General features: G+C 48.6%; 1 protein-coding gene across 5 annotated transcripts in view; it reads right to left on the reverse strand.

The window, feature by feature from the left end:
- PIK3C2B (phosphatidylinositol-4-phosphate 3-kinase catalytic subunit type 2 beta) overlaps positions 1-18,155 on the reverse strand; it is a 61,600-nt gene continuing 43,445 nt past the window's right edge. For 4 of the 5 annotated variants that reach the window (XM_027082709.1, XM_027082712.1, XM_027082711.1 and 1 more), the window contains 14 exons: positions 17,407-17,514; positions 16,663-16,755; positions 15,726-15,855; positions 14,783-14,919; positions 10,697-10,866; positions 10,038-10,194; positions 9,587-9,696; positions 8,264-8,465; positions 7,692-7,816; positions 6,383-6,500; positions 4,983-5,064; positions 4,476-4,582; positions 2,722-2,850; positions 1-2,024 (listed from right to left, as the gene is read on the reverse strand). In XM_027082709.1, the coding sequence (XP_026938510.1) occupies positions 1,836-2,024; positions 2,722-2,850; positions 4,476-4,582; positions 4,983-5,064; positions 6,383-6,500; positions 7,692-7,816; positions 8,264-8,465; positions 9,587-9,696; positions 10,038-10,194; positions 10,697-10,866; positions 14,783-14,919; positions 15,726-15,855; positions 16,663-16,755; positions 17,407-17,514 (1,857 nt within the window). In that variant the 3' untranslated portion in view covers positions 1-1,835. Of the gene's footprint in view, positions 2,025-2,721; positions 2,851-3,023; positions 3,198-4,475; positions 4,583-4,982; positions 5,065-6,382; positions 6,501-7,691; positions 7,817-8,263; positions 8,466-9,586; positions 9,697-10,037; positions 10,195-10,696; positions 10,867-14,782; positions 14,920-15,725; positions 15,856-16,662; positions 16,756-17,406; positions 17,515-18,155 lie in introns of those variants that run through there. The other variant, XR_003427944.1, reaches the window with a different exon arrangement.

The following is an 18,155-nucleotide window of genomic DNA, read 5'->3' on the forward strand; positions in this document are numbered from 1 at the left end:
TTTTGTTTTTCTAAACATCATTTATTAGAAAATACAATTCCAGAGAAAGTAGGAGAAAAAGGATGTCTGGGATGTGGGTACAGTACACAGACCTCTCTCTTTAACAGGGGCATAGAGGGTCAAAGTAAAATGAGCTACAGGCAAAAAGCCAGTAACACATCTCTGGTCCATTCATCTAGAGAAGTTCCACCTCTGTTCTCCACTCCCCTAACCCCTGCCCACAGCAGCCAGCTTTATCCTTTACATTTTAAATTTAAAAGTTTCAACTTCCTTGCTGCTCTGTGGCTTCAATGAATGGAGCTTCTTTCTCTAGTTATGGAATGAGTCAGCGAAAGGGGGAATTTCTGATCCTTGGAGCTGGGGAGGGACAGTCCACATCGTATCCCCACTTAACTCCATTCCCCAGTCACCGGGCACAACCAGCCAACTTAGAAAGTTAATATCAAATTCAAAGTCTCTCCTTTTTTCTAGGAAGACAACCTTTCGGAGTAAAGCGCACGAGTGAATTTCAAATCCATTTGGTAGGGAATGAAGAGTATTAAGAGATCAGAGACCCAGTCTCTCCCTTCCAGCTCAGCTCAATCCAGCCTCCTCACAACCAAAGAAAATCACTGGCAAAAACAACAGTTTTGATGGGATTCCCCACCCGCACCCCTTTTCTTCAGCTGGGGCATCCCTTTGGCTCCAGACAAAATAGGTTTATGGCCCCATAGAATGAGAGAAATTCTTATTAAAAAAATGTGACAGAAATGGAGTTTGGGAGAGAAGCAGCAAAACAAAAGGAGTGGTGGATGACGAGGAAAGCTTCCCAGAAACCACCCAACAGCCAGCCACGCTGACGTCTGCAGCCTAGAGGCCCATTCCTAGGGCCAAGACACCCTGGGGTGAAACCAAACCTAAGGGCCGAGGCAGCAGTTTATCCCACCAGAGAAAAATGAAGGGAGAGACCTATGGGGGAGCACCCAGGCGTATTCACAGGGACCAGATGACCCCCGGAAGAGCTGAATGGAGGGGTAGAAGACAGTATTCAGGGCAAGTCCTAGCAAAATAGGGGAAGACGAGAGGAAAAACTCCCCCCAAAAGAGCCCAGGTCCCTGAACACAGGTCCTCTACAGACCTCCATACGGAGCGCCCTTCCTTACACACGAAGGTATCACATCGCTCTCCTTTGGAGGCAAAATCAGAAAGGCCCAGTGGCGCAGGCCTCAGTCCAGCACACGCAGCCCTCCTTGTCCCTCCTGACCTGCCTCAGAGACGGAGGGCACTAACTGAGGGCCCACTGGGCCCCTCCCCAAATAATTCCTATAGATAGAAATGCAAAAACAACAAACAAACAAAATCCTAGGGAAAAGTCCAATAAGAACCTCAATCATACAAAAAGTCCAATTCCTCTTTTGCCTTCTGAGGCACATGTAAGTCCCTTCTCACAAGGCTTCCTGTCCAGTTAGGACAACGTTACTATTTCATTTTTTAAAAATAAAAATAAAGATATCCACCCACCCTCCCCCCAAATGCTACTTCTACAGCCCACCCCACACACCTCAAACCAGGCATTGCTCCCTTGACACAAGGTAAACTTAAAACTTTGCTGCACCCTCACAGCCTCCAAGGGGCTGCTCATCACAACCAACCCAAATGCAGTCTGCAGAGGAGCGGATAGCAGAGAGCATCTTTACCCTCCTTGCCTCCTACCACGGAGGCCCGATCCGCCGGGACAGAGGGAAGCCCCACCGAGGGCCCTGCCCCTACACAAGGAAGGGGCAAGTCAAGCAGGGAGAGTCCTCTCCTCCAGCTCTGCCATGAGCCTGGGGTCCTGGGCCACGGCTCCACTGGGCTCATAAAGTCTCATGACTTCGAGATCCCAGTGCGAACCAGCCGGTCTTCTCCTGGGTCAGGTCCAGCTCTCGCAGGCGGATGTGCACCTCCCCCAGCAGAACGTTCTCCCAGAATCCTTGCTCACTCAGCACACTCAGCTGTAGCTCCCGCTGCTGGAGGTCTCCCTTGGGGATTCCATCATATACCAGCTGCAAATGCAAAATTGGGAAGAAAGGGAAGTAGTGAGAGAGGGAACATGGAAGGGGGAGATGCTTAAGTCTGTGGTGGTGTGATCTGATCTGGCTGAGACCACTTTACCTCCCCAACCAGACAGAGCCCGAGGGAATAGAGAAAGCATACAGAGCCCAAGGGAAGCTTAAAGAACCCTGCTCTTGGGCGGACTTCCCTGGTGGCGCAGTGGATAAGACTCCACACTCCCAATGCAGGGGGCCCAGGTTCGACCCCCGGTCAGGGAACTAGATCCCACATGCATGCTGCAACTGCAACTAAGACCTGGCACAGCCAAATAAATAAATAAAAAATAAATAAAGACCCCTGCTCTTAGCTCAGAGTTCAAGCAAATGAAGGCTTGTCATTGGGGCCACAGCTCATTATCAGCAAAGGACCAGCAGGCTCTTCCTCCCCACAGACCATGCCGCAGCTGTGGAATCCCTACCTTAAGTGTCAGCAAACTTTTTTACATAAAGGGCCAAATAGGAAGTATTTTAGGCTTTATAGGTCATACATTCTGATCTATGTCACGATGACTCAGCCCAGCTGCTACAACATGAAAGCAGCCACAGACAAGACTTAAATGAATAGTAATGGCCACATCCCAATACAACTTTATTTACAAACCGGCACAGTCGGCCAACCCCAGCCCCACCCAGCACCTTCCCCACATACCATCTCATTGTAGGTGGGGTTGCAGGTTTTCCGGGCCACTTTGGTTTTCTTCTTAGTGGTTTTCTGAGGGTCAGGAAGGAGGTAAATCTTGACATAGGGGTCGGGATCATTCCCATCCTGGAGCAGTTGCTACGAAGGGAATGAAAACCAAAAAAACAAAGATGAAGGTTTTTCTATCTGTCTCTCTATCACCAAACCTGTGATCACTCCCTGATCCAGACCCTCTTCTCCCACACCTAGCTTCTTGCAATGCACAATAATTTATGCTTCCCAGCCCACTGCATTCTGCTAGAAACACCTACCACGGTAACGTTAGGTGTCCTCCTAAAACATCCATCAGATTGCCTATGATATCCAGTCTATACTTTGTATACGAATGCTCAGGGCACGCCATAACTTGGTCTGTTCTGAATGAACCATCATGTCCCCAGATATCTCTGCCCAATATCTTTTGTCTATTTTGATCCAAGTAACCCCTAAGAGGTAGAGAAATGAGTCAGAGAGATTAAGTTGCTTGTTCAAGGTCAGCCAATTAGTGATTCACTCAGCCTGATCCTTTTAAAACTTAAGTCAGATCTTGTCACGCCTCTGCGCAAAACCCTCCAAGGGCTCCCATCTCACTCACGGAGAAGCCACGCTCTAGACTGTGGGACCAAGGCTCTGGTCTGCCCTCTCCAACCTCACCATCTGCTATTCTCCCCTCTGCTGCAGGGGCTTCAGCCACACTGGCCTCCTCCTGCGGTTCCTGACATGCCCCAAGCAGGCTCCTGACTAGGGCTTTTGGGTTCAACTGCTCCCTCCGCCTGGAGCAATCCTCCCTCAGATGTATATGCATGGCTCCCTCCCTCACCTCCTTCCACCTTTGCCCAAATACCTCCTCATCAATGAGGGTTTCCCTGAACACTGCAAAATTGCTGCTAGCTTCATTCCACCCCGGTATTCCTTCTCTGCTTTATTTCTCGCCAGAGCACTTACCACTATCTGACTTGCCATATATTTAACTTAACTATTTGTCTGTCTGCCTCTTCCTACTAGAATGTAAGCTCCCTGAGGGCAGGGATTTTATTTTGTTTACCCTTGTATCCAGAGATAATGTATCAGTGCCTGGCACACGGTAGGCAGTTGATGAAGATTTGTTGAATAAAATGAATGAATGATTCTGTAAGAGCGAAACCCAGATCTCTCTGATTCCAAAGTTCATGTACCTCCTGCTACATACTAATGCCCCAACCTGCAAAAGTCCAGCACATCGTGGTATTCAATAAGAGTTCCCTTCCCCTTCCACTCACAAGGTTCTTAGAATCATACCAAAAATTTAGTGATTATACTCTGCCTTGATTATGCTTGAAGGATGTCACATGGCTGCCTTACCTCTATAACCAGGAAATAAGCCCCTTGGGCCTCTCCCTTATAATAATCACCATAATAATGATACAAGGCACTATGTCAAGTGCTCTTACATGCATTATCTCATTTAATCCCTATAACAACCCTATGAGATAGGTGCTAACATTATCCTCATTTTAACGAGGCTAACGGTAATTGGGCTACTTGCCAAAGACCACAGGTAGTAAGAAGCTGTGTCTAGTATTGCTTGGTCATACCATAGGCCTAGCACGGTAGCAGGCCCATTGGGTATTCATTCAGTAATCTTTGTGGTTACTCTCACGAGAGGGGGGCAGAAAAGGTCGGATCAGTCAGAAAAGTACCAGAAGAAAGATAAAGGTCCAAAGGAGGACTGTGTATGCACTTACCAAGCCCCGAATATGCATCACCATGATGAAGAGTTTGTTGTTTTTGTAGGAGATGGACAGCTTCACCTCTCCCCCAACCTTTCCGACCGGCCGGGCCCATGTGCCATCTGTAGGGACAAAGGAAACTGAGAAAGGTCATGAGGCCAGCCCCGTCCCCATCTGGTGCCAGGCAGACGTTTCTGTTTTCTTTTAACCCCCCGCCAGTAACTCCACGTCAGAGTCCTGATACCCCATCGGGGATCTGCCAAGTGGCATCCGCGAACATGACGCAGAGTCGGGTTGGGGGCGTCTATCCAATTCCAGTGTGTAAGCATATCCAGTCCCTGGGGAATTGCTCAAGGAGCTGTGGACCCATAGCCTGAGTGGGAAACCAGATTCTCTAGCCAGTAAGCAAAGGAACAGAGACGAGTCAAGGAAAGAGAACTGGGAAGGGGCAGGGGCAGGAAAAATGACCTTTGGGAATGGTTCAGAGAGGTTGGCAGAAATGTCACAGAGAAGGCACTGTACCTGAGGACTTGGGAGCCAGGCTGGTGCCCGCAGCCTTCTCATCCCGGGACAGGGGGTGGAAGAAGGTGTACACCAAATCACACTGGAATGGAATCAGAAAACAGGGTCATTCCTCAGTAAGACAATGGCCCAGTGAAAAAAGGAAAAGGACTGTTCCACATTAAAAGAGACCTATGAAATGTGACAACCAAATGTAATCTGCAGTTCTTGTTTGGGTCATGGCTCAAACAAACCAACTGTTAAAAGAATTTTGGAGATGACAGGGACATTTTGAATATGGACTATGTTTGGGGTGATATAATGACAGTGTAGTTATGTAAGATGATGTCCTTGTTTTTTAGAGATGCATAGTAAGTACTTAGGGGTAGAAGTCACGATGTCTGTGATTTACTTTAAAATATTTCATAAAAAAGAGATGACTCAAACACGTCAAAATAATAACTGTTTAAGTGATGGACATACAGGCATTCATTAGACTGTTTCTCTATTTTCCTATATGTTTTGAAAGTTCTCATAATACAAAAGTGTAAAAAAGAGAAAAAAAAATCAAATAAAAGTAGGTCACATCGGGGCAAAAGCAGTCTGTTCTTGGAATTCCCATGCAGTCCAGTGGGTAGGACTTGGCGTTTCACTGCTGGCAGGCCAGGGTTCAATCCCTGGTCGGGGAACTAATGCCTGACCCAGCCTTGGACAAAGACCATGAATCCTACTTTTGAGAATGTTTACTAAGCAATTAGGGAAAACAAAACCAAAAACTAAAATGTGTGAAAATACCCACTCTAGCATTAAGAGTGAAAAAAGGGGGGAGGGGAATGATCTAAATATCTTTCAAGAAGCGAATGGTTAAAGACATTACGGTATTGCAAGTTGGTGTATTAATTTGGTACACATAGTTAAAGTTATGCTTACTATAAACACTTAAGTGAAAAAAGAACAGAATATAGCATCATATTTAAGCTATGACCACTACAAAACTAGAAAAGTCACATTTATATATGGATAAATAGGAAGGAAACATGGAAATGGGGTCAGATGGTGTTTTAGGCTGATGGGACTCCGGATGACTGTATTTGTCTTTATGCCCATTATAGGACCATTTGTTTAAAGAAAAATCTAGGCGGATACACACACTCAACCTGCTCAAAACCTTCCATTTCCTCAGGCTCTTGCTCACTACAAGCACCTAACACGGACATGTCTCTCCGCGTGCCAGCTGCATGTTTGTGTTTCACTGCATTTCTGTGCATAGCCCCGTGGGGCTGGAGCCACGACCCACCCACCTCTTTCTGCACACAGACCCAGAAAAGCCAAGTCCCCTCCATGATTGCCACCCGCTTCCGTCCGCATCCCCCACCCCCCACCAGCGCCAGGGACAGCCAGGAACAGAGGCAGCCACCCACCTCGGCCACCTCAGGGGCTGCGTGGATCAAGTGCCAGATGTAGCCATTTAACTCCTCTCTCCGCCGCTCCGCCACCGCCTCTCCCCGTGAGCGGCCAATCACAAAGCGACTAGGGAAGCTGCACGGCAGGTGGGCAGTGGCGATGCAGGAGGGGGAAGATGGGGAAAGATAATGAAGAGGCAACAGGATTTAGTCACATTTCACTTGCATTTTCAGTCACCTGATCTGCATTTCTCACCAGCCTCCATTCCCAGGGACCTTTCCCGGACTCCATGCCTCCCCAAGCTCCCCAGGTCTGTGCCAAGGGCACACACGCAGCATCTCACACCAGACAGTTCCTAGGACACCGGATGAGAAAAACAAACTGTTGAACAGAGTCCTACAGCTCTCCAGAGGTGCCTCAGCGGCTCTGGAGCCCCCAGTTTTCCCCATCAAGGTAAAAATTCATTTGAAAAATCGCTTTTATAAATTGTTGTGAAATACACATACCATAAAATTTACCATCTTAACCATTATTTTAATATATATATTTTTGATATGGACCATTTTTAAAGTCTTTATTGAATTTGTTACAATATTGCTTCTGTTTTATAGTTTTTTTTTTTTTTGGTTTTTTGGCCTCGAGCCATGTGGGATCTTGGCTGCCCGACCAGGGATTGAACCCACAGCCCCTGCATTGGAAGGGGAAGTCTTAACCACTAGACGACCAGGGAATTCCCCCGTCTTAACCATTTTTAAGTGTGCAGTTCAGAATTAAGTACACTTACATTGTTGTGCAACCATCACCACCATCCATCTCCAGAACCCTTTTCATCTTGCAAAACTGAAACTATATACCCATTAAACAACTCCCCCTCCCTCCTGGCAACCACCATTCTACTTTCTGTTTCTATGAATTTGACTACTCTAAGTGCTTCATGTAAGTGGAATTGTACAGTAGAATAATATTCCATTTTGTATATACACTGCATTTTGTTTATCTATTTGAAACATACTTTTACTCTTTAGAAGATTAGAAACTTCGAAAAATCTTCAGATTCAGTCAATCCCCTGCCTTTAGACCCAGGTTGCTCTCCTGGCAGGTGGACCCAAGCTTATTTTCAAGGCTGGAGGAAGACCTCTTGAGAGCCTCAGAAGAGCATGACCAGCAGGGGGAGCACTTGTCATCAAACTCATTGCCAGGAGGAGAAAACCAAGGACATAGGTCTTTTCTCCAAAGGGCAGTATCTCACTCCCGCAGTCCTGCCCAGCCCCCATCCGCTCTCCCTCCGCAGTATCCCTCAGTGCAGAGAGTAAAGGCCACAGATACCTGGGCAGGAGGGAAGAAGGGAAGAGCAGCCGCAGCTTATTGTGTAACTCCTGGAACTCCTCAAACGTCCTCTGGATGTAAGTGGCCTCGTGAGCATTCTCTCGCATCACCTTTACCACGTAAATCTGCAAAATCCAAATCTTAGAGAATACTCCCTGCCAAACCCTCTACACCCAATGAAGGGGGTAGGTGAGGGGACAGAAGTGTGTGTGTGTGTGCGTGCGCGCACACACACATGTGTTGGAGGAGTTACGCTTTCCAGAAGGAAGAGGATAAAAATGTCTCTAATGGAGACAAAGATAATATACATATGCAGCAAACTGAAAGCAAAGATTAACAAGAATCCTTGTTTCACAAGACCCTTGACTCAGAGGGAACAGCCATCCAACTCAGCTCCCTGATTGTAGGCCGGCCACTTGGGCAGTGGAGAAGGAAGGGGTGTGTGACTGCTCCCAGCACAGGGTGCTCAGTCAACTCCAGCACCCACAGTGTGGAAGGGAAGAAACAGTCAGAACCCCAACAAGCTGGGGCAGTGGGGAGCAAAGGAGGGTCAGATCAGAGAAAACACTTACGTAGCCTTTGTTAGGGTGGAAGATCTTCTCGTGGCGGCAGAGAAATACATCAGTGATGCGGCCAGAGCTCTTGAGAGTGTGTGTTCGGGGAGCAAAGGAAAGGGTCAGCCGGTCGTCTGAGCCTGTGAACTTCATCTGAGCCAGGTTATGAATGAAAAAATTGAGCTTTGTGGCTACACTGCCGAGGCTGGACTCAATCAACCTGAAGGAGGATGGGAAGAAAAGGATGTGACCACGGACCCAAGTCCCCACTGCCTGGCAGAGCTATCTCGAGAAATATCCCCTGACACCTGAGACTAATACTCAGCTCAGGTCAGATCATTTTCCCTGTGTGATATCCTCATAGAGTACATGATTGCACACAATGATCAGCATACAGTTTATTTCTGTGAAACTTGGGGTCTTATCTCTCCCCACTGCCCACCTGACCCAAAGACAATTAAACCAAGGTAGGAAGGAATTAGGGACGCCACCGTGGGCTCACCATGTAAATGTCTAAATACTGTTGTCAAACTGAGTTTCAAGGTTCAGTATAATGGAACCTCACCAAACAAAGCTCAATCCAGAGATTTTAGTTCAAAAGGAAAGGTACTATATCAGACCCAACAGAGAAAGTTTAGTTCGCTAAGTTCCAAAAAGGGTGCATAATGGACAAAACAGTAGACATTAGGGGCTTCCCTGGTGGCACAGAGGTTGAGAGTCCACCTGCCGATGCGGGGGACACGGGTTCGTGCCCCAGTCTGGGAGGATCCCACATGCCGTGAAGCGGCTGGGCCCGTGAGCCATGGCCACTGAGCCTGTGCGTCCGGAGCCTGTGCTCCGCAGCGGGAGAGGCCACAGCAGTGAGAGGGCCCACGTACCGCAAAACAAAAAACAGTAGACATTAGTATACAGACACTTTCCTGCTTTCACACAAAGTGTGTCTAGAACGTCAAATATGGGAAAACAGAACCATGGAATTCCATGTTTTGACAAGGGAAACGTTCTGATCCAGAGAGCTAAAAACTAGTACAAAATCCCTACTATACATTGCCCCATAGACAAAATCCTTGACCGAGACATGGTGATAATGCAAGTAGGGGATCGCAGTACCTCTATATAAAGGTCAGCACCCAAGTGCAGATGGGAGACTGAGTCTGAGAGAAGTAAAATGATTTACCGAAGTCAAAGGCAAAGTTGGGACCACTGACCCATGTTGTCAACTCTAAGCTCTGCCACCAGAGCTAAGCCTCTCCTGTTTCCCTAGCCCTGTTCTTCCCAATCCAGCAGCCTGGAAATTAACTACCCAGAGTGGGCAGCACTGTTTCGTACGGAGAGTTTTACCTGGTGAAGTAGGTAGTGGCATTGGCCTCTGTGTCCTGAGGCCTCAGGGCATCATACACATACTTGAGGTCTTCCAGGTCTGAGAGCTCAGGGATCCCACAGGACAACATCTAGAAGAGCAAAGAAGAAGAGAGGATGCCTGTAACAACCAGGAATTCTTGCTTCTTCCTTACCATAAGGCAAGATTTTCTACAGCTAGGCTCCCTAACCCTTCTAGAGGGTGGCAGGCAGATGCTGTGGGCAGTGGCTAGCAGTCCACAGGAACTGGGGGGGCTGGAGCAGGAAGTCAGATACCTGCAGACACCACTGTCCCCAGGTGGTCTGAGCCCTGCCTTTACCTAGGGCTCAGAGAAGTAGATCTCCAGAAATCCTTTGAAGCAAGACAAGGGAGTCTTAAAGATGGTGCCAGATGATAAGAAGGAGGGGTTCAGAAAGGGATGGAGCTCCTCACCAGGCCCAGAAGGTTGAGGAAGAGGTGGGTGTGCTTGCGAATGAGGTTGTAGGCTTGGCAGCAAAGGTCAACAAAATCATGGAAGCGGCTGGAAGGCTTGTCACCCCCGTTGATGACATACGCCATGTCCGAGGTGAAGACAAAGGGGGCACGGTCCCTGGGCCAAGGGGAACATACAGGTAGAAGGTCAACATGAAGGAGGAAGCCCACTTTGTGGGCTGCATCAGGGGATGGTTTTCCTCATCCCTCAACACCCGTGTGAAATGGATAGATGTGGCTCCTCTAACATTTTCGTTTTTCTTTTCCTCCCTTAATCTTAAAAAATCCCCAAGCACATCCTTCATTGATTGGTTCCTTGCCTGTGAGCTAGTGATATTGTCCCTGGATATCTAGTTGTATTCCCTTTTGCTGTGGTTTGGGCTCATTTCCCTTTGCTCAGTCCTCAGCAGGGAGGGCCAATGGCTGGTGCCTGCCCTCTTCTGCAAGGCCCTGAAAGGACTTGACCTCTTTCTCAGTCTTCTCTTCTCCAAAGCTGCTCAGCCCAGGGACCACACTCTGCAGCGCGGGCCCTCCCATCACGGGCTCGTGTTCCAGCTCCGAACCATTTCCGCTGACCTCCCGGGCCTACACGCGCATCCTGGCTTCAGGAGACCACTTACCGCTTGATGTTCCCGAACATCTGGGCGTGGCCCAGGAAACGGCCAAAATCTATGTGGAACATGTGGCCAGTCGTCTTCAGCATGATGTTGTCATTGTGACGGTCACAGATGCCCAAGACGTACGTGGCCACACAGCAGCCAGCACAAGAATAGATGAAGTTCTCTACAGCCTGGGAGAAGGAAGGCAGAGGGGAGAAGGGGACATGAAGCTGGTGTGGACAGACCCCAGGGGCACAGCCAGACTGAATTCAGCCAGCCCTGCCCCTCTCTCATGAGTCCAACAGCTCTCACATCCGCCTGTTCAGCCTTCATCACATACGTACACACTGATGCACACAGAAACTTCTCTCGTATCTTATGGGGCAAAAGGAGATGGAAGGCTTATAGGTATATCTCCACCATGTTATCTGCAATTCACCACCTTCTGCACCTTTCTTTCTCCTTGGGAAACTGGTTGGAAAGACAGTGCACTGATCCGGGAGCCCAGACTTGACCAGCCCATAATCAGGGAAGACTCTGACGTTTACAACTTTCCCAGCTGTTTGTGGTGACCTTAACTCAAGCACAGCACTGAGGCAACTGACTTAAGGGCCTCTTCCTGACCCTGCTCGGAATTCTTCTGTCCTTCTCCCTGCCCCCCGTATGACTCCCATTTGCACTGTTCTTGGTAACAGATGAATGCTAATCTAATTAAAGTCACTTCACTCCAAGGAAGAGCTGAGGCAGCTTAACACTTCTAAGGGATGTTTTACACTTGAAAATCAGACATCTCCAGTTGGTAAAATGTGTTAGAGCAATTTCTGAGTTTCAAGCAGGAGGGGAGGGAGTCAGGGGTTGGATCTACCTTATTTTATCTGGTCAACGTTTGCCCCCTTATCTGCCTTTCCAGTAAAAATGTATGGAATTAGTGAATAGACACCTTTCATCCTCTAAATCCTCTTTGTGAGGTTTCTGGAATTCCCAAGAACTCAAGAAAGACTCATCAGCAGAGGCAACAGTTGTCACAGCCAAGTAAGAATGGACAAAGCTGGGAATGAGAGAAATCTTCATAGAACACATGCCCTTCCCACCTCCCTCTGCAATCTTCCACCCAGCCTTCAAGGACCTTCCTTGAGTTCCACACCTTTCCCAGATCTTACCAGCCTGCACTGACTCCTCCCCATTGAGCCCCTACAGGCACCATTCACTCAGAACTTAGTATTCTCACTTTCCCAGGGTCCAGGGATCTTATCTCCCAGCAGCCTCTTGGCTGTTCCACAGGCCTACTTCAAAACTAGCTACACACAGGGCTTCCCTGGTGGCGCAGTGGTTGAGAGTCCGCCTGCCAATGCAGGGGACGTGGGTTCGTGCCCCGGTCCGGGAAGATCCCACATGCCGCGGAGCGGCTGGGCCCGTGAGCCATGGCCCCTGAGCCTGCACATCCGGAGCCCGTGCTCCGCAATGGGAGAGGCCACAACAGTGAGAGGCCCGCCTACTGCAAAAAAAACAAAAAAAACCCCCCCAAAAAACTAGCTACACACAGAAATCCCCTGGCTACTTGTTAAATTAAACCAGCTGACTAATCGCTAGGAAGTTAAGAATAGAAAGTTTGTAAAGAAATCACAGAATGTACCTTCTGGAAGAAAGAGATGATTTCTATGATAGGGAAATATATAATTGAAAAGAAACCACTCAGTAAGTATAACCCATCAACTCCCAGTCTTGACCATCTCCATCAACCTGTCTTCATGTCACAGATGTTCCTTCTACCTGAAAGGCATCCTATTTTGACTTACAAAGCAGCTATATGCCTGTACTCTGCCACAGAGTAAGTAACTAAAGTCTCATCACCTAAGTTACGCAGGGTGTTGGCTGCTTACTGGCAGGAAGTCTCACTGGATAAAGAGAGCTCTCCTGATTTAAGGGGTTTCACTTATAGGATGGAGGTACTTTGGTTTGCTGAGTAGGTGGCCAAGAGACAAGTATCTCTAGTTCTTTCCTCCTGGAAGGCACCATAAGAAACTACCAGCATCATTCTAACAGAAAGACTAGAAGAGCTGAGAGCTATTTTTGAAAGACTGATATTAAACATTGAGACACTGAGTTAGTTTCTCTCTGTGTGTATTCTTTTTTTTTTTTTTTTTTTGCGGTACGCGGGCCTCTCACTGTTGTGGCCTCTCCCGTTGCAGAGCACAGGCTCTGGACGTGCAGGCTCAGCGGCCATGGCTCACGGGCCCAGCCGCTCCGCGACATGTGGGATCTTCCCGGACCGGGGCACGAACCCGTGTCCCCTGCATCGGCAGGCAGACTCTCAACCACTGCGCCACCAGGGAAGCCCTCTGTGTGTATTCTTGTTGTACAAGCTTTTATAATATTTATTATGACTCTTTATTATACTGGCAAGGAGTAATCATAATTCCAGCACCAAGCACAGTGCTTCTGTATGGTGGCTGCTTAATACCTGAAAAATACGTGTTAGTATAAATAGTATGTAGGGTTGAGGGAGGGAGGAAACAATATCACTCCTTTCCAAGGGTAGAGGACCTTAACATTTACAACATACAGAGGATGGGTTTTGAGGGGTGGGAAAGGGAAGAAAGGGCTTTCCAGGCAAAGGAAATACTATTGTCTAAAGGTATTGAAGAAATGCAAGCAGCTCCCTAAACTACAGCATAAATTATCATAAGATGGGGAGGTGCAGTGGATGAGACCACAGGGGCAGGCAGGGCTGGATTACAAAAGGCCTTGCGGCAATGTTGTGGATGACAGACTCATCTTTTAGGACACAGGGAGCCTTTGAAGAACTGAGAGCAAAGGAGTGACATAAGCAGTTTGCACCTTATTTTAAAAGACTCTGAAATCAAGCAGAGGATGGTAATGGAAGGAGGAGAGGCAGTCCAGTAGTTCAGGGGACAGAAAGCAAATGGCTTTAAGAAATGGTAAGAAGAGGACAGGTTCAAGAGACATCTGGGGAACAGGGCTTGGTAAAGCAGAGGAGAGGCAGAAGGAAACATCAAGAAGACTCATGGCTCTGTCTTGGGTGACTGCACAGAGAGAGTCAAACCATCCAGGAAACACAAAAAGCAGGTTTCAAGAGGACAAGGAGAGACAGAAAGCTCGGTTTTGCCTATACTGAGTTTGACATACAGGTGAAACACAAGAGGAGAGGTCCAGCAATCGGGAGGTGAGAGAGGGGAGAGGGAATGGCTTTGGAAGTCATCAGCAAGTGGGTGGTAAAGTAATAAGAGATGATGAGCTGGCACGAGAAGAGTACAAAGAGCACAGCAGGCCAGGAATTAAACCCTGGGGAATGCAAACATTTAAGGCCTCAGAAGATCATCTAATTACATGTTCACTAAACAACATTCTGATTGTAATTTGGCTGCCCACATAGGTTCTCCTTCAGGGATAAAAGCCATTGATCAATATAAGTTAGTATATGGGTCGCTTCTGGTTTATGGTCATTCTCTTATGAGCTTGGTTATTATGATTTATTCTCTCCCCTAAACTTAATTAACCCAGAGGCAAAAGCCATGAAGCTGTGGACCAGCCCCAGAACACAGCAGGTCACCAAGGCCCTACCACCCAGTACAGCCCTGCCTGAGGAAGGTCAGCTACCTTTTCTATCATCTCTGTCTCATATCTATCCTCAATCCTGGCTTCCGGTTACATGCTTGTCACAAACCAGCTCCATAACTGGGAACAAATGAGTGAGTCTTAATTCACATCTATGAAAAGAAGAGTTGGATAAAATGATCTCTAAAGTCTCTTCCAACTCTTGTTCTGCAAAGCACCACTGGACTCCTCGCAGGACACGGGAGGACCTGGATAGGATCGTGACTAAGAGGGTCCCCTCCTCCAAACTCAATCTGCCAGCGGAACTCAGTGAAGGCTTCCCAGTTGGATACCAGGGGATGTTCTTGGTCAGCTTACAAAAGTCACTTGACCCACCTCTAGACATCTGGGGGCACCAGTCAACCAAGAGTGTTTCTCTCCTCCCAATACAGCTGAGCTGTCTTCTCTGTGCATGTGTGGGCCTTGTGGGAACACAGTGTGCCAGAGTCACGCACATCCCACCCCAGCTTCACCCCCACGCTTCAATCCTACCTTCTCGTACTCGTCCTCCCCAGGGTTGTGCTTCTGCAGCCAGTCGGCTAGGGGCCGGTCCTTGAAGGAGCCGGTCACCCCGTGCTCCACCTGGATCTTGCGCAGGGTCTCAGAGTTGGGGATCATCTCTACCATCCCTGTGAGGGGAGACATCAAGTCACTCTCCAGAGCAGAGACAAGGCGTCTGTCAGGAGAGGACTCCAAGAGCTTTGCCGGATGCTTCCCTACAAATAAAGCTCTAGGACATTTGGACAAAGTCTGATAATAAAGGGAACTGGTTTCATACTCCATGCTGTGACTCCTTGGTCCCCCCAGCTCATAGCCATGATCCTTTTTTGTTTTAACTTTTACTATGGGATTTTCAAATACATATAAGAATAAAGAAATGGTATCATGAACTCACACAAAACCAGTTTCAAAAATTATCAACACTTTGCTAATCTTGTTTCATCTATTTCACTTCCCCCTCTTCTCTTTCACCCTCCCCCTACCCCATTCGCGGCTGGAGTATTTTTAAGTAAATCCCATACATGTCATTTCACTCATAAGTATTTCAAGTATAACTGGCAAGGACACAACCACCATGCCATTATCACATCCAAAAATTCAACGACCATTCTCTGATCTGATCTAACCCAGTCTACGTGCAAGTTTCCCCCAACTGTGTCCAAAAGTATCTGTTTACAGTTGGTTTGTTAGAATTGGGATCCAAAGTCTCCACGGTTTGCTTGGTTATGTCTCCAAGCCTGCTTTATTTTATAATAGTCTCTCTCCTCTGCCTTCTTTTTTTAATGTCATTCCACAGCTTCTAATGGGATAATCTTGTCCTTTTCATTTTTCTGGAGAAGCACACAGTTCTCGTCAGGGAATGGCAAAAGGGCAGTAAGCAAGAATGCCCCCCACGCCAGCTGCCCAGTCAGCGCCCCGCCCACTCCCTACTGACCTCTCCCACGGCCAGTGGAGAAGCAGCGGAAGAGGACCATGCGCATGTCCAGCCCCTCCTGGACCCAGATCTTGCTCATGATGCGAATCATCTGCAGGGTCAGCATGTCCTGGCGAAGGTCGTCCCCACACTGGATGAAGGAAGACAGTGACCAGAACCACCTCCCCCACTTCCCCCAGCTCCCAGATCTCCCAGGAGGGCAACCTTGGCCCAGACTAGTGACCAGGGACTGCTCAGTGCTCCCACCTCACACTCAAACCTGCTCACACCAGGTCAAACACCAGAGATGGGCCAGGAACCACATCTTGCCCGTGTGGTGTTCCAGCTCTTCCCCCAACCCCACGTCCCCATTTGCACTGAAGTCAGGGTCCTCTTCTTCATGCAGCCTTCCTGACCATCAAAGCCTTAAAACTTGGATTTGGAACTTACACACAACAAATATATGTCACTAAGTCACGCACGCCTTTCATTTCCCCCACTGGATTGTCCGCTCTGAGACTATCCTTTATTCCTCAGAATCGTGGATGTACCAGTTAGAGGGACCTTAAGATTCATCAGGTCCAACCTGCACCTGATTTATGAATTTCCTCTTCAGCACACCTGCCATAGTCATTCAGCTTGAATACTCCAGGGACAGCCAGGTCAGCACCTTATCCATTCCACTGCTGAGGTAGCTCTGCCTTCTAGAAAGCGCTTCTGACATTGAGCTGTCAGTTACCTCCTTACACATCCCAACACTGTTCCTAGCCCTCTGGGGCCACACACAATTCATCTATTTCCTTTTTCACCCGATAGTCTTTCACGCACTAAAATGGCAGCATGAGTGTGACCCAGTAGGAAGAGAATGGCCCCGAGGCTGCTTCTGCCACCCTTGGATTCCCACCTCTCCTTCTCTCTACCATCTATATCCCACCAGGCTTGAGAGAAGCGTCCTCACCTTGAAGATGACACGGATGTTCTCGCCCAGCGGATCCACATTTTGGAAGGAGAGCTTGAGGGGGACTGCATTGGAGTTGAAGTAGGAACAGTCCTGCCACAGTAGAGAGGGTAGTGATGAGGGTCAGGGTGGCCCAGGCCCAGGCCCAGGCCCAGGCAGGAAAACGGCCTCTCCAACTCTCCACCAGCTGCTGCTCATTGTTTCTTCCAGATTTCTGCAGAGCCCACATTCCTTCCCTCCTTCCCTACCGCCATCACCCTGGTTCAGTTTATGACTTCAGCTCCTGCACCTGGTCTCTCTCACCCCTTCGGTTCACTCCACACACAACTTACTAGTTGTGTGACTTCTGGCAAGTCGTGTGTCCCACCTATAACTCAGTTTACTCCTCTAAAATGGGGCTCACAACAGTACCGACTTCCTAAGAGTCGTGAGGATGAACTGTGATAACCAAAGGAAAGCACTTAGAACAGTGCCAGGCACAGAGTGCGTGCTCGATGAATGACAGGTGGGAGCATCACCAGCCTGGACTTCAACCCCGACACCATCAGCAGAGGCACTTACCCAGCCCCAACCCAATTCCTCCACCCCGCAGAGCTGTCAGGTAAAAGTCCATACACGTTAGCGTTGGCAAGAGGCCCCACTTATGCCTTTCTTCCTCATCTCTCTCAGTAACCAGGTCAGTGAGGACCTGGCTTCCACTGAGCCCTCCCCACTCCAAGAGCCCCAAACCCACCAGTCACTCACCCTGGGCACAATGCCCTTAACCAGCAGACTGGGGCTAAGCGGCAGGCGGCAGGAGCCATTGAGGGCAAAAAACTGCCCCACCTCCTCCAGGCCTGTGCGGAGAATCCCCTGGTGGGGAAAGGAGAGCAGGGGTGAGGTGAGGGGCCCATAAGCTCCACTCAGAGCCAGGCCTCTCCCAGGGGCGGGTGCCAGTAGTGGTTGGCATGGAAACAGTCACCCGAGAGATGTGGACAACCTCCTGGAGACGGTGAAGAAGGAAGACTGCCCCACCCACACCACAGCCGGGGCCACAGCCCAAACACCTATAGAGACTGGGTGGATGACAGAACAGCTTAAAGCAGCCCACGGTGAACTGAGAGGGTGGGCTACAGGTCAACGAGGAGTTGCCACTTGGGCCGTTGCCAAAAAAGCCAATCATCTAGACTTCACAATCTCCCAATTTTTAAATGTTAGCAACCAGGATCACTAATACTGGTCTAATACAACCCCTTTGTGCAAACAGATAAAGGTGCCCCCTCTGGGTGGTAGCAGCCCTGAGCCGTGGCTCACAGCACAGTGAACAAAGTATGACTGAATTTTAGCCCTCACTTGCCCCCTCTGGCTGGGTGCTCTTGTGCAGTGAACAACTTACACAACTGGGCTTAGCCTTGAAGGTAAACAGTTAAATAAAAATGTTAATACTTCGCAAGCCAAAGAGAACACATTCCGTGGGCTGTATCCAGCTTGCAGACTGTCAGTTTGTAGCCTGT

The sequence above is a fragment of the Aethalodelphis obliquidens genome, unplaced genomic scaffold (assembly GCF_003676395.1).
Source record: "Aethalodelphis obliquidens isolate GAN/ISIS:26980383/991018 unplaced genomic scaffold, ASM367639v1 scaffold48, whole genome shotgun sequence".
NCBI lineage: Eukaryota > Metazoa > Chordata > Mammalia > Artiodactyla > Delphinidae > Aethalodelphis > Aethalodelphis obliquidens.